The sequence below is a fragment of the Oreochromis niloticus genome, linkage group LG22 (assembly GCF_001858045.2).
Source record: "Oreochromis niloticus isolate F11D_XX linkage group LG22, O_niloticus_UMD_NMBU, whole genome shotgun sequence".
NCBI classification, from domain to species: Eukaryota; Metazoa; Chordata; class Actinopteri; order Cichliformes; family Cichlidae; genus Oreochromis; species Oreochromis niloticus.
Genome location: NC_031985.2, coordinates 493,643 through 515,059, shown reverse-complemented (window position 1 = coordinate 515,059; position 21,417 = coordinate 493,643). Strand labels below are relative to the sequence as shown.

At 41.6% G+C, this 21,417-nt stretch overlaps 3 protein-coding genes across 6 annotated transcripts in view; all 3 read right to left on the bottom strand.

Annotated features, from left to right (window-relative positions):
• Positions 1 to 21,417, bottom strand: part of LOC100697852 (H-2 class I histocompatibility antigen, Q9 alpha chain) — a 102,388-nt gene that overhangs the window by 7,335 nt on the left and 73,636 nt on the right. For 2 of the 3 annotated variants that reach the window (XM_019355574.2, XM_019355575.2), the window contains exon 1: positions 5,605 to 5,802. The exons of the other annotated variant lie outside the window; for it this stretch is intronic. In XM_019355574.2, coding sequence (XP_019211119.1) covers positions 5,605 to 5,779 — 175 coding nt within the window. In that variant the 5' untranslated portion in view covers positions 5,780 to 5,802. Of the gene's footprint in view, positions 1 to 5,604; positions 5,803 to 21,417 lie in introns of those variants that run through there. 3 annotated transcript variants of the gene reach the window in all.
• The window catches only part of LOC106096465 (class I histocompatibility antigen, F10 alpha chain), a 95,218-nt gene that overhangs the window by 19,190 nt on the left and 54,611 nt on the right, over positions 1 to 21,417 (bottom strand). The gene's annotated exons all lie outside the window — the stretch shown is intronic.
• Positions 1 to 21,417, bottom strand: part of LOC100702595 (class I histocompatibility antigen, F10 alpha chain) — a 99,416-nt gene that overhangs the window by 35,970 nt on the left and 42,029 nt on the right.

Here is a 21,417-nt window from a genome sequence, read left to right as displayed (position 1 = left end):
AATATTTCTGACTAATAATTACAATTCAGCTGGTAAAAATGCAACAAGATGCATTCAAACACCCTGAGAAACATTTCAGACAACACACATATTCTTTTGTTGTTAAAGTGGATATAAAACTGCACATATAAAGGCTAATTTTCATCACCGAGTTCTTAAAAACTGACATAGATGTAACCGTCTGTGGAGCTGGATTTAAGCAATAAGCTCTTAAAGTTAAAATTTTTGGATCATGTTTAGCTCTATCTTGTGCCAGCACAGAACGTGACAATACTGAGTTGGTTGGTCGGTTGTTGCTTACATTAGTTTATATTAGCTAACTAATGAACCAGTAATTCAGTGGGAAACAAGTGGAATAAAACTAAAAATTAAACTAAAACTGATAGAGATTATCATTAAAATTAAGTGAACACATCCAGAGGACAGCCACACTAACACCAACAGATGAATCTGAGAGATTTTTTAGGTGACTTTAGATCTCTAAGTCAGTTTTTGGTGGGACTCGACTGACGTGTCAGTCAGTTGTCTCCTCATTGCTCTCTATTTAGCTACAGAGCAAGTGTCCCAAGACATCCACCAGTGGAGACTGTGTACCAGTATGAACCAGCAGATGCCTTTACAAAAAAGGGCATGAAGTTTAAAACAAACATAAATCTGGGTTTGACTTCCTTTCATTTCCCCTCCACCTCTATTATCCTATGATCACTGGACTGATGTTCTACTGATAAGGCTCAAGGACAGTTGGCCATCCACAGTGATCCACAGATCCAGAGATTAATAATAACTGATAATAAATGTAGAGAGGTGTTTAAATACATAGAGTGAAAAGAGATAAGTGAAGAAGAAACACTCAGTGCATCATGGGAAGCACCCAGCAGCTTAACCCTATTGCTGCATAACTAAAGTAGGATTAGATAGGTACCTGTCGCCTGGATCCAAGTTGGGAGCTGGTTCCACACCAAGGCAGACATTTTGAGAACAACCTGTTTCAGCAACTTTGCCAAAAGTGTGGCATTGAGAAAAGTCACACCATCCCTCACCATCCAGTTGGTAATGGTCAGTAATAATAATAATAATAATACATTTTATTTAAAAATAGCGCCTTTCAAAGGACCCAAGGACACTGTACAATGAATAAAAACACAAAAACTGGAAATATACACAGAAATAAGAATAACAGATAAAAGTTACAGAGGTTTAGACATAAGCAATTTTAAACAGATGAGTTTTGAGAGTGGACTTAAAAAGAGGGAATGAACTAATATTTCTGAGGTCAGGGGGTAAGGAATTCCAAAGTCGAGGGGCAGAGCAACTAAAAGCCCTGCCCCCCATTGTAATCAGACGAGCAGAAGGAACAGAGAGAGAAAGAGAAGATGAAGATCTGAGGCACCGGGATGGGAGGTTCATCTGTACTAAATCAGAAAGGTATGGTGGAGAGAGCGAATGAATAGCCTTAAATGTATAAAGGATTATTTTAAAATGGATGCGAAATTTAACCGGGAGCCAGTGTAGCTGCTTCAGGATTGGGGAGATGTGGTGGGTAGAAGAAGTCCTAGTAATAATACGGGCAGCAGAGTTCTGGACACGTTGGAGCTTGTTAATAGATTTTTGTGTGAGACCAAATAATAATGAATTACAGTAATCAATCCGAGAGATGACAAGATTATGGACGAGAATGGCAGTGGCATGAGGAGTGAGGAAAGGGCGGATGCGATTAATGTTACGGAGTTGAAAATATGCTGCACGTGTGACATTATTGATATGTGAATTAAATGATAATGTGCTATCGAGAATGACACCCAAGCTTTTCACAGAGGGAGAGATAGGGACCAACGAGTTATTGATAGTGAGAGAGAAATCGTTAATTCTGGATAGTAATCGTTTAGTGCCGACCAGGAGAAGTTCTGATTTATTGCTGTTGAGTTTAAGGAAGTTGGAGGAGAACCAGGAATTGAGTTCAGCTAAGCAGAGGGTGAGGGAGGGTGGAGGAAGAGTAGAATCGGGTTTGGTAGAGAGGTAAAGCTGGGTGTCATCGGCATAGCAGTGGAACTGAATGTTATATTTACGAAAAATGTATCCGAGTGGAAGAAGGTAAATGATGAAAAGGAGGGGCCCGAGGACAGATCCCTGGGGCACCCCAGTAGATAGAGGAGAAGGCTGAGAAGTGAAGGATTTTAACTGAATGAACTGAGTGCGGTCAGACAGGTATGATTTAAACCAGGCTAAAGGAGTATGAGAGAGACCAATAGAAGCTAATCTGCTAAGAAGAATGGGGTGAGAGACGGTGTCAAAGGCTGCACTCAGATCAAGGAGAATAAGTATGGAGAGGAGACCAGAATCAGCTGCCATAAGCTGTCAGTGTGATCAATTTAATCACACTGTGCACAATGTGCTATGCACCCTTCCTTCCCCCCCCTCCACACACACATATAAAACATATTAAGGATTGTACATTAACATTAACATAAAACTGTTGTCAGAACCATACTGAATTTCACCAGAGAAACATACACACATATGAAGAGAGAGAGAGTATGCATTGTAGGGCTGCACAATTAATCGTTAGAAAATCGCGATCTCAATTCATACTTATGTGCGATCTCATTTCCAAATGACAACGATTTGAAAAAAAAAAAAAAAAAAAGATGACAATTGTACTGCATTTTGATCCAGGACATAATCTGCATGAAAACAAGCGCTCACTCTTCCTGCGCAACAAATGACAAGGGCGGAGCCTTATACCACGTGATACAGAAGCCAGCTGGTTGCTAAAATTGGCAGGGATAAAACAACGGAGAGCACGTGAGAGATGACGAAGCTGTAAAGGCCAAGAAAGTGACAGGAGAAAATCCGTCCCGGTTAACCACCCAAACATCAATAACGGAAACTTTATACAGCGCTTCCCCATAGCCGTCGAACTCCCGCAGGCACAAAGAAATTACGGAGGCTATCACTTATCACCTGACCAAAGATATGGCTCCCATCAACACTGTGAAACGAGGGATTTAGGAAAATGATCAACACCCTAGACAAACGCTACACAGTGCCGTCCCGCAACTATTTTTCAAATGTTGCACTACCTGCTCTATACACGCAGTGTCGAGCAACGGTGGAGACGGAATTACAAGCAGTACAACATTTTGCGGCAACGACAAAATGTGAGACATTTATTGTTTTTATGTTCATTTATTGTTTTTATGTTCAGTCTCAACTGTTACGAAGTTGATGTGCAGTTAATAAGTGCAATAAATATTTATACTGGAAAAGAAAATCGTGAGAGAATCGTGATCTCAATTCTAAGCAAAAAAATCGTGATTCTTATTTTATGCAAAATCGTGCAGCCCTAATACATAGTATGCAAATGGCAAACAAACAGCCATCATAATTCGTCATACAATGAGAACAGGACAAATCAACAATTGACAATGACTAATTAATATTCAAATCTGTAACATAATGTATTGTTTGGAGTTTAGTCTGTTACTGTTACTATTTTTACCATTTCTTTTTGGAGCAACTGTAACCCACATAATTTCCTTAGTAATAAAGTATTCTGATTCTGATTCTGATTGTTTCAGGATGACCTGCCATTATCCAATGACACATCTGCTTACCTGTATCTTTTGCTCATTTCTCCTCCTCTTCTTTTCTCTTTTTTCTAAACTGAGCACCTGATGGCTTTGAACTTTTCTTGCCAACTTCCATTGGTTTTAATTTTGCACTCCAGTATGAACACCCAGCCCCCAACCCGAGAATCACCACAACATAACCTAACAGACCTACACCTTAGTTCACAGATTCACTTTGTCTAAGGTGTATTTCTGGGATTTCACACAACCCAGGATTCAAATCATGAATACATAATGGGCTTGGATTTACAACATTATGAATGAAATGCGCTCTATTTGGAAGCAGCCGGGCCCCTCCCCGTTCAACAGGTTGTGTTCGAGACTTTAAATCATCAAACTGTAAATTATACATTTTAAATTGTTATTGATCCCTTTACCCCGAGTCCTAAAGTGTATATTTATTTTCTTACTCTTCTTTCATTTATTGTTTGTTTACTTGCACTGCTGTAACTGGAGCCTCGTCGTCTCGTCTCTCTATATACTGGACTGTATGTAGCGGAGATGACAATAAAGTTTACTTTGACTTCAGCAGCGAGCAGGCGCACCGAGGGCTCTCGCGCTCACTTTTCGCGTATAGAATTTCGAAAATTATAAGTCTGTATCATAATGTCTGGTGTTTTCGTGTTTGTTGTTTTGTTTTTATTTTCTTTTATTTTGCGAGTTGGTTATTAGATGCTGCTCCAGCCAGCCAGAGAATCCCCCGCCACCCCGCCCTCTCCTCCCTGTGCCGCAAGCAGCAGGCGCACCTCACAAACGGAGGGCGCCCTTACTCCCAGCAAATGGGCGATAGAAAACCGATCGGTGCTTACGACATTCTCGATATGCGCTGGCTGATGTCGGGGCAGTATGAGTACGAGCAATTTTTTTTTTTTTTTTTTGCTGATGCCCGTGATGCCGCCCCCCACCACGATGCCGCCGCGGTGGGCAACCGCCCGTGTCGCCCGTATCAAAAACCGCTACTGCTTAAAGCCCAAGGAAAGGGGGGGGATCAGTTTATACAGTCACCTCTGTGGATGACCTTGGTCAGATGAAATATGTTCATAAACAAGTTAGACCCTGGTAGTAAGTATTAATCATCAAGCCGACAATTCAAAACCAGAGGATAGACTGTAGTGAAAGTCTTCACTGAAAAAAAAAAAAAATTATTCCTGCATAATGCTTTTAAATGCAACACTGACTCCTAGTTCCCTAATCAAAACCTAATTATGAGGGGCACCCGTGGCTTGTTTTTAAGTTGCTCCAGGCATTTTCTTCTAATTTTGGTTGCAGATGGCCCAGATGGTCACAGGTATGTAAAAAATTACGTTGGAGCACATCTGGGGATTCCTTTTCTGTTGTAGTGTGACGACCCTGGTGCTCATGGACCAGATTCACTTCCCCTGGTGGCTGTTTTGCTATTTAATGCTTATTGGTGGTAATTAGGATGAGAGCTGTAATTTGGAGTCTGGTGGAAACTCGATAACTGCTTTTCCTCCGTTTTGTTAATTCAGCTATATCATCTTTCGTATCTGTTTCTATAACTGGGTTTATTGGCATCTGTGGAGAATTGAATTGTACGGGGAAACATGTTTCTTTACTGTGCATATGACAATAAACACTGAACTTGTAAGAGAGAGAAATGCATGCTGCGTTTTGGATACATTAGACTTCATCACACAGAGAGTCGCAGGAAGTCGCTAAACACAGAGACAGAGCGGAGGTCAGTACTGTCATCCCGACATCTTGCAGATGAGCAAACTACATCAGTGCTACTTAACGCCTCTCCGTGGATCTCACAGAGAAAGCAGGAAAAGCAGCAACGACCTCGTGCTAATGAGCAAAGACGCATCTCTGGTATGTACCGGATACCACGACCCACAGCGATCTATACCATTACGTCGCTGTGCTCTGCGAAGGGTTTTCTGAAAGTAAACATGAAAACTTTGAAAGCACCGCAGAATCAGAGCCATAAGATACAGAGACTGAGCTTGTTTACCTGCTGCTGTGCTGTATGTTCCCACGACAACGAGAAAAATGAGTGTTTTCATTCTGGGTTGTAGCGATGAAACTGTATTTTGTGTTTGGCAGTTATGACTCAAGTAAGGAGAATGCAAGAGGCGTGAACATCTGCCGTCTTCAGAGCCAATCAGAATTCTCCTTGAGCAAAACATCCTCTGAAGCTGTGAACCAAAGTGAAACTAAAGTGTTTATTTATTTGCTTGATTGTTAATCTATTTTACGGGTAAAATAATGAAACCTTCAGGCTTCATTTGGGTATTATATATATCATAATATATATAATACTGGATCAGGTACATGAGTGGATATTGTAATGTGCAAGGAATCAGCAATTTATCTTGCATTTGTTTCACAATCTCTAGCTGTTATTTGTAGCTGAAGAGAGTAAATACAAATAGAATAAATACAAATAGAATAAATACACAGCTGCTTAAGACTGAATGTATTCCTTATGTGTTGGAACTGGAATCAACCAGTTCATTTGGAAGTCTGTGGCTGCCATAAATGCAGCTCACCACTTCATGTTACTGGTAGGGCCTTTCTTTGAGATTTCTGATTGGCCAGCCAGTGCTGGAGGCCAACACAGTGTGGATTTTAGAGAGACTCTTGGAATAAAGAATAACACAGGTCAAATTCTCTATAATCTATAATCCTGGGCCAGGAGTGCCCAGCGCATCAGTCGCTGGTTGTGGTTGTACATCCGGTTCAGGAAAACGAGGGGATTGTGATCTGTGAACACGGTCACCGGGGAAGCGCTAGAGCCCACATACACTGCGAAATGCTGCAGAGCTAGAAGCAGAGCTAAGGCTTCCTTCTCTATGGTAGAGTAGTTCAGCTGATGGTGTTTGAACTTCGCAGAGAAGTAACAGACCGGATGGCACACACCGTCCTCATCATCCTGCAGTAGAACTGCCCCGGCTCCGGTAGCACTGGCATCGACCTCTAGCTTAAAGGGTCGAGAGAAGTTAGGAGCCGCCAAGACAGGGGTGCTGCACAGGAGGGATTTTGCCAACTCAAAGGCATGCTGGCACTCAACTGACCACTCAAAAGGCACCTTTGGGCTACACAGTTTGGTTAGTGGAGTCACGACCACAGAAAAGTTTTTACAGAAACACCGGTAATATCCAGTCATACCTAGGAACCGCCTTAGTTCCCGTCTGGTGGTTGGACTTGGGTAGTCCAGGATTGCAGTAATCTTCGCCTCCACCGGGCGGACCTGTCCAAACCCCACCTGCTTACCTAGGTAAGTGACTGTTGCCTTACCAAACTCACACTTAGCGAGATTGAGGGTCAACGAGGCCTCGGCTAGCCGCTGAAACACTGTCCTCAGGAGGGACATATGATCTGCCCACGTGTCTGTGTATAGCACTACATCATCTAGATACACATTGCACTGGGGCACATCTCCCAACACCAACTGCATCAAACGCTGAAAGGTAGCTGGGGCATTTTTCATGCCAAAGGCCATTACTGTGTATTGCATGAAGTGGTCAGGGGTGACAAATGCAGAAATATCTGAAGCTCTGGAAGTGAGAGGCACCTGCCAGTAGCCTTTAAGGAGATCGAGTTTGGTGATGAATTTGGCAGGGCCTATGCTGTCGATGCAGTCCTCCATACGAGGAAGCGGAAACGAGTCAGAGACTGTTACAGCGTTTACCTTCCGATAATCTGTGCAGAAACGGGGTGTGCCATCAGACTTAGGCGTCAGTAGACATGGGGAGCTCCAGGGGCTACAACTAGGTTGTGCCAAGCCATTTTCTACTAAGTACTCAACTTCCTTTTTCATCACCTCACGTTTGGCGATGGGGCAGCGGTACGCATGCTGCTTGATTGGGGCTGCGTCACCAACATCAATGTCATGCTCACAAACATTGGTACGGGAGGGTACGTCACTAAAGAGAGACGGATAGGAGCGCAACAAGCCAAGTACATCCTTACACTGGGACGGAGGAAGATGGGACAGGTGGGTCTCGGCCTTAGCTAAAAAAACAGAATTTGACAACCGCCCACATTGCTGTCCCTCAGAAAGGGTACCCAGATCATCATCGCCCTTAACTTCTACACTTAGCAGGGTAACAGGGACTGAACTGAGGACAGCCGTCCCAGCGGTGTCTGATGGTTCTGTCATGCTGGTGTCTCTGGCATGGTATGGTTTCAGCATGTTAACATGGCATAGGCGAGTCTTCCTCCTGCGTTCTGAGGTGTTGAGAATATAGTTGGTGTCAGACACTTTTTTCACTATCACATAGGGGCCTGAGAAACGAGCCATGAGGGCAGAATTAGGCACGGGCAACAACACAAGAACTTTGTCCCCAGGCTGAAACTGTCTTTCCACTGCTTTTTGATCAAATCGTCTTTTCATGTTTGCCTGGGATACACAGAGAGCCTCCTTAGCTAACAAAGCAGCCTGTTGCCACCTGTCCTTGCAAGTTTTCACAAACTCGCCCACATTAGTTTTAGGCACACAACCGCTGAGAAAACTCTCCTTCAGCACCTTTAGTGGACCCCGCACATCATGTCCAAACACCAGGGTAGCTGGGCTGAACCCCAAGGACTCCTGCTTCGCGTCACGTATAGCGAACAATACAAAAGGGACCCCCTCATCCCAGCTTTTTCCTGTGTCGTGGCAATACTTACTCAACATTGCCTTGAGAGTTTGATGCCACCGCTCAAGTGCACCTTGTGACTCTGGGTGATAAGCACTAGACACTGAATGAGAAACTCCAAAGGACTCTAAAGTCCGTTTGAAATCCCTGGACATGAAATTGGTGCCCTGATCTGTCTGCACAGTTTTCGGGAGGCCAAAGGTGGTAAAGAATTTGACTAGTGCTTTGGTAATGTTTGCTGTTGTGATTCTCCGCAGAGGAATTGCCTCGAGGAATCGAGTGGACACACATTATGGTTAGCAGGAATTGATTCCCGGCCCGCGTCTTTGGTAAGGGGCCAACACAGTCTACCAGGATATGCTCAAATGGTTCACCGACAGCAGGGATAGGACGTAGAGGGGCGGGGGGCACCGTCTGGTTTGGTTTACCCACAAGCTGGCAAGTGTGACAGGTGTTACAAAACTGCACTACATCTGCTTTCATTGCCGGCCAAAAGAAATGCTGCAGTATACGGTCGTACGTTTTAGTAACACCCAAATGACCTGACCATGCATGATCATGTGCTAACTGTAGCACATGCCGCCGCAGACTTGTCGGAACCACTATCTGCCGCACTGTACTCCAGTCTTCTCCAGGCCTTGGGGTCCACTTGCGCATCAATAAACCTTCCCAAACGAAAAATGTCTGCTTCTTGCTCCCCTCACCACCCTTATCCTGAGCTACAGTGGTAAAACACTTAACTAATGAAGGGTCTTCTTTCTGAGCCTTCACAAGTGCTTCGCGGGTAAGCAGAAAAGGAGCTCCAGACTCAGGAGCTGGCTCAACCACACTTTGAGCCGACTCTAAGGCTCCATTATCTCCCTCATCAGTACGGGGCATCACATCCTTCTCTAGAATTGAGCCAATCACTGAATCTGACAAATCAACCCCCCCACCTTGTTGCTGGGCACGTGAACGAGTCAGAACACTCACCGGAAACACATCTGGGTGCTGCTGGCTGAGGGCATCTAGCACAGGCTCTATAACAGGATTGTTGGTCACCTCAGGGGTAGGATAAACTTTCCCACCCGCGATATCATTTCCCATTATAAAATCCACCCCATTAATCGGGAAAGACGGCCGCACACCCACTGAAAAGAAACCACTCGCTAGCTCACTCTGTACCCAAATACGATGGAGGGGAGCGGGCACAAAACTCATCCCAACACCTCTCACAATGATGCTAGCGTCACAGCCAGACTTCTCATCAAATTCAAGCACACTGGCTAGCATGAGGGACTGTGAGCCACCGGTATCACGCAGGATGGTCACTTCACGCTTGTCCTCGGGCTTACCAGACAGCGAAACTGTCCCCTTAAAAATGAAGGGCTTAAAACACTCATCCGGGGTCTCAGGGGAGGGGGGCCTACTGACAGGAGGCATGGTTTTAATCAGCCCGACCCCTTTTGGTTTACGTGAAGGTGAGACTGATTGTTTCCGTTTATAAGCTTCACAATCTGCGATCAAATGGCCAGACTTAAAACAGAAAAAACACTTCCGGTCTGCCTTGGGACGAGACACAAGTACCTCACTCCTCGGGTGCTGTGCAACTGGCATCTCGCTAGCCTTCACTGGGGCATCGCGTCTGTCATACCTGCTGTCACTGGTTTTGTGGACGAGCGCGAACTCATCAGCCAATGTCGCCGCCTGCTGTAGTGAGGAAACCTTTTGTTCATTAATATACACTGCAATGCGCTCAGCAATGCAGTTCTTAAATTCCTCTATGAGCATTAGTTCCCGGATCGAAGCCAGGTCAGTGGCTTTGCAGGCTGCACACCACCGATCGAAAAGAACACCTTTTTCCCTGGCAAAATCAAGATAAGACTGGCCCTGTCCCCTTTTCAACCCCCGGAAACGCTGCCTATAGGCTTCTGGGACCAGCTCATAAGCCAGCAGGATAGCACTTTTCAGCTTATCATAGTCCAGGCTGTCCTCAGCTGACAGCGAGGAACAAACTTCCTGAGCCTTGCCTGCCAGCTTACATTGGAGCAAAATTGCCCACGAATCCCGTGGCCAGCGCAAAGCTGTGGCTATCCGTTCAAACGATTCGAAGTAGCTGTCAACCTCAGTGTCACGGAACACTGGAACCAGACGACTGTTTTTTCCTACATCAAACGGTGTGTCTGCCTGGCGAATGGAGGCAGTCGGAGGAAGGGAAGCCTGCTGGAGTTCCAGCTGTCGCAACTTAACAGCTGTCTCCGCCTCCACCTCCACCTTTTTCAGTTCAACCTCCCGGGCTCTGGCAAGCTCTGCGTCTAAACGCCTAAGCTCCAACTCCTTCCTTAACTGGAACTCCCTCTCACGTTCCTCCTTTTCCAACTGGAGACGAGCCAGGCGTATACGGAGCTTAGCATCCTGCTTCGAGCCTACACTTGATTCAATGGAGAGAGGTTCAAAGCGAGGCAATGTCATGGGTTTGTCCTCAGGCAGCCCCTGAGCAACAGGTGTAGACACCGATGGACCTACAGCTTGAGCTGGCACCTGCGGAACAGGCTGAGATGCTACACCATGCTCAAGCGGGCTGGCAGACACTGGCAAGGCCACTATCCCTTTCTCCACCAAGCCAGACACAAGAGCAGCTTTCAGCTCAGCCTTACGCAGAGCCGTGGAGACAGAAATGCCATAAAATGATGCCACCTCATGCAAATCCCTCTTCCTACATGCGTCCAGCTGGACAAGCGAAGGGTTTTCCTTAAACACAGCAATATCAAAGGTAGCCATTAAATCCAAAACAAAAACTACCTGCGGCTAACAACAACAACAAAAAAGCACCACCTCCAATACACAAATGAAAAACAGGTGGGAAATATGTGTGGCCACAGGCTAACCAATAAATAAAAATACCACCAACCCTCTCCCCAGACCTACCTACTAAAAACTTAGCCTAGTTAGCTTCTGGAGTGTACCAGGCTCGAGGCAACTTTAAAGGCAAAGCATCAAGTGCACAAAGCACCGACAAGCCTACCCCCGACAGGGAACTAATCCCCACCCGGGATTACTCCGAAAATAAAAAAGGCAAAGCAAAAAATGAGTGCCTGAAGGAGGAGCTTACGCTCAGCTAGACACTCCCCTGTACTAACTGGAGAGAGAGCGCAGCAGACACCATGCAACTAAACAGGCCACCGGCAAACAACACACTAAAACTCAACTACTGTTCCTTCCATTCGTATCCCGGACGAGCCCCCACATTGTTACGTCCCCTCCGGAGGGGTCTAGGCGTGCGATTGAGGGGACCGGTAACAATTGGGTCCGGAAACAGAATGAAAAGGGAAACACACAGAGCTGTTCAATAACAATATAGTTTTATTACAAATGAAATAGATCTCTTACAAACAACGTAAACTTAAAGAGCCGGCAACGCCGTTTTACCTTTAATGCCAAAAAAAACAAAGGAAACACTCGCAGCAACAAAAGACAAGAAAACTAATAACCAAAAAGGAAGGCACATCCCACACTTCCTACTTAACTCCTCACCACAAAGAAGAGACACTCTCTGGGCCCACAAGCCCGTCTACTCACTATCCAGAGGGAGGCTGTTTGTCCAAAAACCTAGCACCAAAAACCACGCAGAGCCACCAAGGGGAAAAACCACCCTGCTCACAGCTCATCCCCAGTTTAAGTAGCCTCAGTGGTGATTGCTGACTCGGGTCAGGTGGCAAACGAGGCAAATCAAGGGCAGCTGTGTCCTGGGGAGAGAGGAGAGTGAGGGAGACAGAGGGGGTAGGAGTGGCAAGAGAGGAGAAGGCGGGGAGAACAGGCAAACACCCCACCCACACACTCCCACAGCCTCACAGGATGTAACAAGAATAAATACACAGCTGCTTAAGACTGAATGTATTCCTTATGTGTTGGAACTGGAATCAACCAGTTCATTTGGAAGTCTGTGGCTGCCATAAATGCAGCTCACCACTTCATGTTACTGGTAGGGCCTTTCTTTGAGATTTCTGATTGGCCAGCCAGTGCTGGAGGCCAACACAGTGTGGATTTTAGAGAGACTCTTGGAATAAAGAATAACACAGGTCAAATTCTCTGTCACCACAGCTGGAAAGCACAGAAGCACCTCCACAGAAGGAGTAGAGGCCTGTTCAGCAGAGAGTTTTTAAATGGTGTCATTAAACCAGAGACCAGCAGGACCAGTGGGGACACTGGTCATCTAATCTGTAGATTTTAAATATATATTTAGTTCCTCTGTTATATTAAAGAAATTTTTTGTTTGTTTTAATTATCCAGATAAAAATTTTACAGTGTAAATGCAAATTCCTTGTTGACAGTTTAACCAAAAGGCATTTCCAGTGGAAATTGGCCGACATATCCTCAGCATAACCACGTATAATATCCACAAAAATTAAAAAGAGCTTATACACACACAGATCAGTAATATTATGTTGAAGCACAGTACGTATCACTCCGCGAGGCGTCTGCCTGCGATAGCCGTAATGCTCCGACAATCCATCAAGCGGTGCGGGTTCGGAGCTTAGCAAAGTCGTACTAAAACATTTGACAGATTTTCGAGCGCCGTGTACGACATAAAATCATTTCGAGGTCAGTAAACACAACCAGAATTCATACATAAGGCACACGGGATTATAAGGGGCTCTGTCGATTTTCAGAAAAATCAAAGGATTAATTTTAAGTGTGCCGTATTTTACCCATATTCTATCGCAATATTTCATTTTCTTATCGTTGCCCAACATTATACCGGTATTACTGTGAACGGACTGATATGGCCCAGCCCTATCCTACATTATAACAAAGAAAAAGCACATGTTTATAGGTAAAAGTCCTGCAGTTAAACTCACACTTACATAAAAGTTTTATGTTCATTATAAATGAAGTTTTAATTAGATTAGATAATTTGTAAGCAGCATTTATACTAGTTGAGTTCCATCATATACAGTTCAGTAGTTTAATGCCTGGCAAACCACCGGGGTCATCCACCTCTGTGTAACCTGATGGTTTGTGACATGAAAGCCTGCACACTGAAAACATGAGAAGAGGTCAAGATCAGGTACTGCTGATTCTTAAACTAGAACATACTCAGAGGTTTCAGATGCAGGTGTAATATGTTTTCAACAGTTTCATAATCTTATAATATGTCTTAGATTGCTGAAAAGTCAATAAAGCTGTCAAATACATAAACCAAAGCAAAAAAGAAACAAATTTATTTCTAAAATATTGGGGTAGATGGACAAAAAGAAAACGTATAGTGATGAAAAACGTGTATACTTAAGAACTTGGGCAGAGGTCAGACACTAAATGCTGCAGTGCCAGGAGGAAACAGTCAAAGCCTAAATGAAGGTGGCAAGTATTTAGAGTTTATATCAGAAAAGCAGCAAAGATCCAGTAAATAACAACATTATTTGTTTCGATCAAGCGAAAAGTCATGTCCTTAAAAAAATAGAAAAAAATCTAGCAAAGAATTGACACAGGACCAGAGAGACTCATCCGGACCTTCAGTTGATCCAGTCACTGTTTACTGAAGCCTCAGAAGAAATAGTGTCAGTGGAAGGGAAGCCATTCTTAAAAAAGGGAAATGGGCATAGAAATTACACAAGAACTGGACTGAAAATCAGTGGCAATAGATATTATTAGGGGAAGATAATAATATCTTCACAGAGAACAGAAAAAACAGTTTTGAATGTCCTTTAAGGAGTCTGGAACTCTTCCTGAAGACGTCTTAAAATAAATGTCAAGAAAAGCTGCCCAAGAGTCTTTAGTGAAGAATAAAGGTGATTATACCAAATATTCACTCTCAAGCTTGTTAAAATTGTACAAACTCTGTTTTTGCCTGATATACTGAATTGGTACTTTTGAATGTTTGTATGTTTTTCCATAAATCATTGCACCTATTCCCAATAAAGTATAAAGAAACAAAGAATAGCTGAAGACATTTTTTCTTTATATTTTGAGATAAAATGTGACAATCATCATTCCTGGTGTGATTTCTCTCAAATTGCTCTTATTTTTAAGTAAAAAGCCACAAAAGGTGTTTAGAATAAACAGACAGGGACGGTTGGTCTGAATGGGCTGAATAGGGCCTTCCTTATCCTTTTCAATAATAAATATATAAATATACATATAAAATCATCTTAGAACAGATTGCTTAAACAGTGATGTGACTAACTGCAGCAACAACACCAAACAGTCAAAAGGGAAAAAAAGAAAAACACAGGATTTAACTAAATGGGCTTATTGTTCACAGCCCATGTACGGTAGCATCATCTACCATTCATCTTCATAGAGTAGTGAATGACAGGTGTTGATATGCTGACCATTTGGGCCAAATTAGTTCAGCCCAAAACGAGAGAAGAGAGTCTTTTGTGAGAGTGTCAAAGACTAAGTTACTGTGGCTGGGGCCATAGTAGGGGCCATCTGATTCTTGACATTTACTGTAGGGTCTTTAACTTGCAATATAAAGCACTTTGAGGCAACTGTTGTTGTGATTTGAAGAATAGAATATAACTTTATTAATCCCTTGGAAAGGTCCCCTCAGGGAATACAAATTAAAAAAAAAATACCAAGCAGGTACAAATACGTATAAACAAAATATCCGCAGCAATAAGAATTTAAGAGGTAATAATTAAAGGAAGCCCAGGAATAAAAGTGTAAACAGTGGCAAAGTGTCAATTTGTTTAGTTTAGTTTATTGCACTGGGTCAACATTGTCCACCCCTCCCCTCCTCCTGCTACTCCTCCTCCTCTATACAGTTTGATGGCTCGGGGTGTGAAAGGGTTTTTTTTAGTTCTGCTGGTTCTACTCCTGGTGAAGTGCAGCCTGTCTGTGCGTTGATGACAGTGTGCAGAGGGTGGCTGATGATGCAGTTTGTCCAGACTTCTTCTGGGCCACTGTCACCAGAGTCAAGCTTCATGCCAACCACAGAGCCAGCCCACCTGATAAGCTTCTCCAGCCTGGAGGAGTCCTCTTTAGATGTACTCTGTGATATTTTTACTAATATTACTGACCAACCCAACACCAGAAGTGATTTGAGCATCACTGTTGAATTTCTATGGAAAATCCCCATAAAGTCCCAAAATACATAAAATATCAGAGAAAAACCTTCAGAATTTCTACTTAAACTAAAATCTGACATCAAACTAAAGATCATAACAGATCATGAATAAAAAAATATAAAATAAAAACACGAATTACCTGCTTAGGTCTGGTTGAAATCAACACATTTTATTTTCATTCAGTTTTAAAGAAATATACAAGCAAATGGTAAAGAATTTTTCAAAAATAATTTATTTATTTATAGTTGTGAACAATGATGGGTCTCACTGATATCTGATTTTGAATGGTTACTTCATATGTGTGTTCTGGAAACAAATAATTTAGAGATGTAAGCAAAATGTAAAAATAGCATTACTGACAAATCCAGCTAATCATCACATTGATTCAATCGCCCACTCATCCAGTTTCTATCGTGCTTTAGTTCACTGAGAGCTGCAGATAACATCTGGCCAGAGGCCGAGTTTCATCATTAGGATGAACAGCGTTAATTAAGCATTTACACTGACAAGAACAGTTTACATTTAAAATCAGTTTAAATAACTTGTAGTATTGCTCTCTTTAATGGCTGACAAATCTTAAAACATATCATCATATATTTATGTAAATCTCTCTCTTAGTGTATATCTACATTTGTATTTTCAATATCTATGTGTGAAAGAAAACCCAACACCATAAACTAAATATAGTGGTTCTGTTTAAGAGGAACACAAAAATCTTAGACTTTGTATTAAGACTGTTGTGATGCTTCATTGTGTTAAATATTTTTTAAACATGCTCTGCTTCTCCCCTTTGATTTATCAGAAGACATTACACCTTATATTAATTACAACTGGAAACTAAATGCAATCATTTAATGTCACTATTATGTTAGATTTGTTGATCATTAATTACAATTAATAAGCAACTGTCAAGTCGCAAATTTAACCTGTTATTAAGAAGGCTAATCTTGACTCCAGTGTTCTTTCAAATTATAGGCCGATTTCTAAACTTCCCTTTATGTTAAAAATCCTGGAAAAAGTGGTCTGTAAACAACTTCAGACCTTCTTAGATACCAATGGTATTACTGAAAAGTTTCAGTCTGGCTTCAAGCCTCGACATAGTACTGAGACAGCTTTGTTAAGAGTTTTTAATGATCTCTTTTTAACCACTGATTCAGGTTGCTCTGTGGTTTTAGTCTTACTGGATCTGACTTCTGCGTTTGACACAGTAGATCATAACATTCTATTATCAAGTTTAGACCAAGTAGTTGGTATTAAGGGCACAGCTTTATCTTGGTTTAAATCTTTTTTTTAAAACAATATATTTATTGGAGTTATTTTTGTTGTTTTTTTCCATTTAAACATGAAGTTACACAAAAAAACATAACACTCCACCTTGTGTCACTCAAGAATGCGAGTTTGATTAATGACCTTTGCCTTGACCTTTTGACCTTACCGGAAGTACTCCGGAAGTGACTAATCGATTCCAGATGTGTGTAATATGATCCATATGTGTGACTAATCACATCCGGTGGGGAAAAAAAATGTATGTTTTGTCCGGAGAGGGAGGGGGATGGTTGAGGAAAAGTTCAGGGATAATTCTGATCAGAGAGGGGGTCATTCCAGGGGTATGGAGCGTGCAGGGGGGTAACACAGCAGATTTCTGATGAGTCTGTGCTGTATAGAGAGATGTGCTTTTTTTTAACTCAGTGTTATTTTACACGTACAAGAGTCGGCGGCGTGTATCAAATTCTTTGCATCGATACTTTGCTAAGTTACAAGCAGTAGGATAATCAGATAATCTTAAAATCCTAATGCTGGGTTACAGGCAGGGTGGTCAGAATATCGGATAATCTTAAAGGTTTTAATTTTATTGCGTATGTAATAAGAAAGCAAAATAAATCCGCTATTGTAAAAAATAATAGCTCTTTACCAAGAAAATGGTTATCAAGATCTCTGTCATAATATTGATACTAATACTGAAACATTTAAACAGAATTCAAACTATGAGTTCAACTGTTGTCTGTGGAAAAAACTAACTGCCGCGATCATTCTGTCTCTCTATACAGCACTGACTCATCAGAAATCTGCTGTGTTACCTCCCTGAACTCTCCATGCCCCAGGAATGACCCCCTCTCTGGACATAATTTTTTTTTCCCGCCGGATGCGATTAGTCACTTCCGGAGTACTTATGGTAAGGTCAAAAGGTCAAGGCTAGGGTCATCAATCAAAGTCACATTCTTGAGTGACACAAGCAGGGTACCTATGTTTTTTAAGACTTCACTGTTTCTGTTTCTCTTGTACTCATCTGACATTTTGCTTTTTTATTTATTTTTTGAGTAGGATTTGCCACAGTGTCAAATAAAAAAGTATATCTATCTCTCTATCTCATTAATGAGATTCAGATTATAGAGCTTTAATATGTGGGTCAGCATCAGAATTCAGTGGGTGGTGGTTGTACAACTGACTGTAACTAAGAAGGGAAAAAAATATGTTTATTGTTTAGATTTCGTCACAGTCAAAATAAAACTGCCGCATGCGCAGTAGCTCCTCTCTGACCAATAGGAATTCAAAGCTGGCTGCATCTTAACAGTAACCAGGCAAAAAAAAGGGAACCAAGGTTTTCTTTGGAAAGTGAAACTTCTCAGGCAGAATGACCTCAGAAACAAAGAGCTAGTGGTGTGTAGTCTGTGGGCTCTGTGTCTTTAACCACTACGTCACTGTTGGCTGTCTAATCAAAATCACGTGTATTTGTGTCACATCTATTATCACATATTTTCAGAAGTTATTTAATCACATTCTTACTAAAGCCATTTTAAAAGTAAATTAAATTATGCTCATGTTTACATTCATATACAAATAACTTCCCCAAGCAGTCGAGATACAATTAGATACAATTATTCATCCACCCACAAATTCAACTGGCAACCTATTCCACCTGATTTGGGACAAGAGGTCAAAGCTTCGTGTCTTTCTCGTTCTGCAACGTTGCTGCAATGATAAAATAATGAAACGATCAACAATTAAAATCTGAAAAAAATTAGCGATGTTAAATTTTGGACATATAAAACACGTAAACAAACAACATTTAAGTATTATTGTCTAAATCGAAGGGCTACAGACTGAATATTATGTATTTGCATTCAAAATAAAAATGTTGACTTTCTGTTATTTCTGTCTCATCTGACGTCTTTCTCATGACTTGCTACCTTCCACTCATATGAACTTACTTTAAGTTATAATCCCACTTTTCATGATTAAAGCACTTATTCTGCACATGTCTAAGCATCAAAGACTATCATTAAGCTCTGCTGCAGGACTAGCTTTCTCCACAATGTGCTTCTGGGTTTGGTTTGTCAGATGTCGCCATCTAGCAATGGGATTGTAGTACTGCTGAATATAAAAGTAAGCTTTGTCTTTAACTGTCTAAGTTTCAGTCAACTAAGTTGTGTTTTCTTACCCCTCCCAATCCAATTGCATAATGCTAGTACGGTGGCTGCTACAGGACAAACAAGTTTTATTCAGCGAAGACTAAAATCATGAAACTGCCTCCATCTGGCAGCAGAGCTCTCTGCTGACAAACGGGCCATCTCTGACTGCGAATGTGCTGCCTCTTGTTGTTAGAACTGAAGAAGAGGTGAAAACGACTGAAATTACTAAAAACTCACACAGACTTGGAGAAAAAGGAAAGCAGCAGTGAATAAAGAAATAGACAGCAATGTTTTTGGATATAGAAAATAAAACATATGATATGCTGTGGAAATAGTGACTATTTATTAAACTTTAAAAAATAGGTGTAAAAGCTAGATTATTTAATTGGGACAGAGACCTTCTAGACAAAAGATGAATAAGAGTTTATATAAATGGTAAGCAATCTAATAACTGAGAATGGAACTCCTCAGGGCAGAGTGTTTGAGCCATTAGTCATTTTAATTAAGGTTAAATATATCTTTGATCAAATTCCTAGGCATATAGGAAAGTCAGCTTTTGCAGATGATACAGTCATCTGTAAGAGAGGAGGAAGTGTGCAGACTGTTTAAAAGCAGCTGCAAGAAGCAGTTAAGCAGGTACAAATATGGACTACTACATGAGGATTTCAGCTCTCCATAGAAAATAAAACAAAATGGTTTATTTAAACAGGGAACATATAAGGAAAGATTGTTTTATCTGTCCTTTAAAGTTTTAGGCGTGCACTTTGATGTAAAGCTTACATGAACACAGCATGTTAACAGGACTGAGAAGAAAATGTAAAAAGAATTTAAATATAATGCAGCACCTGGTGGGGACACAATGCGAATCACAAAAGGCAATTCTAAAAAATGTATGTGCAAGTTTGGAATCATGGAGCTGTAGCATATGTGTCAGCATTGTGTTATTATCTGTTTGTACTGAGGCGCAATCGGCTTTGCAGCATTTAGCTGAACTGAGCAGAGTATAGACGTCTACACTTCAGTATTTTTTCTGTGATCTGTCACTAGTGACACTAGATGATGTGCTGTGATCATGAGCCGTTTCTCTGTTCCTTTCCCATCATTCTGGTATAACCATTAGTTTATCTGTCCAATGATTTATTTATTTTATTTTCTACATTTCTGTGCACACTGTTTTAGACGTTTTCTGGGAAAGTCTTCCTTTTCTTGAGTAAAACTAGTGTTTTGTACCTTGTTGTAAACCCTCTGTATTTACATTAATTAATTACATTAATGGTTCTCTTGACTGCAGACCACGACAATTATCTACCTAACTCATCAAGTGTTATTGGCTTGGTTAGATGTTTTGAGGTTATTGCATTCATTCACTTTAGTTGTCTTCTGTGGTCTTTCAGGTCTTTTGATGTTGACGAGCTGGTCAATGCATTCATTCTTTTTACTAACGCACCAGATTGTTGATTCGGACACTTGTACATTGTTGCTCTCTCTGAAATGTTTATCTGAGTTTTGTCACGAGTTCAAAATATTGGGGATGGATACAGGAGGAAAACCAAAATAACAACACTGGTCCGGCCGGGTCAAGTCAAACGATGATTTTAATGCACACGTGTGGGAGATGGGACACTGTACGCAGACAGCACCAGATCTCTCACCGAAAACCACACAACAATAGTTTTTATGAACATCAGGGTATTGGAACGCCCCCTCATGCGTAAAGTAGGTACAATACAATCAATGTTGACAACTTTTAACACATTAAAAGAACATCTTCTTCTTCCCGAGGCCAGATCCTTCCCAGTAATCTTCTAACTCTGCTTATCCCCTGGAACAAACAGTCTCTCCTGCAAGCATAATCAAACAGCTACAAGGCCTTGCAAACTATTATTTAAATATTTGAACTCTCCCCTCTACATGAGTATAACTGCTGCTTGTGTGTGTGTGCGTGTGTGCCTCGACCTCAGCATTCACTCTGTCTATAAGGACAGAGGCCAACTCTTCATGTGTGCAATAACCTAACTGAAACCATACATGTAGTCTGTTGAATAAATGTTCTAATCAAATGCCACTACTCAAAGCTTAATAAAAGAATATAAATGAATAAAGGATAATGATGAATAACATGATATCTGTGTTTTGTAAGCATGTTCTTTCTATAGCTCAAGATCCTTAACGCAATAGATTGTTCAGTCCTCACGCCGAACAAAGTTTCCGACCCTCCACTAGTTGACCGAGCCCCCCTCATTGGCAAGCACAAAAATACAATGCATGTATATACAAAAGGATTATCACTGCACCTGTAATAGAAAATGTTAATATGGAATCATGACAATACCTGTAATACAAGTTGTAACATAAGGCCGACAGTCTAAAGAAGTTCTCTAATGAAGTAACAATTAATGATGATACATAAATGAACTAATGAGTAATTATTGCCAATACACACTACTTAAAGGTTAACAAAAGATATATCTAAATAAAGGATCATAAAATAACATGATGTAAGTGTCTTGTAAGCATGTGCGGCCCTCTACGCTCTGCGTCACTTCCCTCATTAGATCAGCCAGACATCCCGCTGACTGTAGCTTTTAACCCTTACTGACGTGAGCACAACTCCATAATAAGCACCAAGCGGCAATATGTATAAAGATGATCATGGTTACACCTGTAATGAAAGATTATATGATTATACCAACACCTGTAAATAGAAGATTAACATGAGGTTATA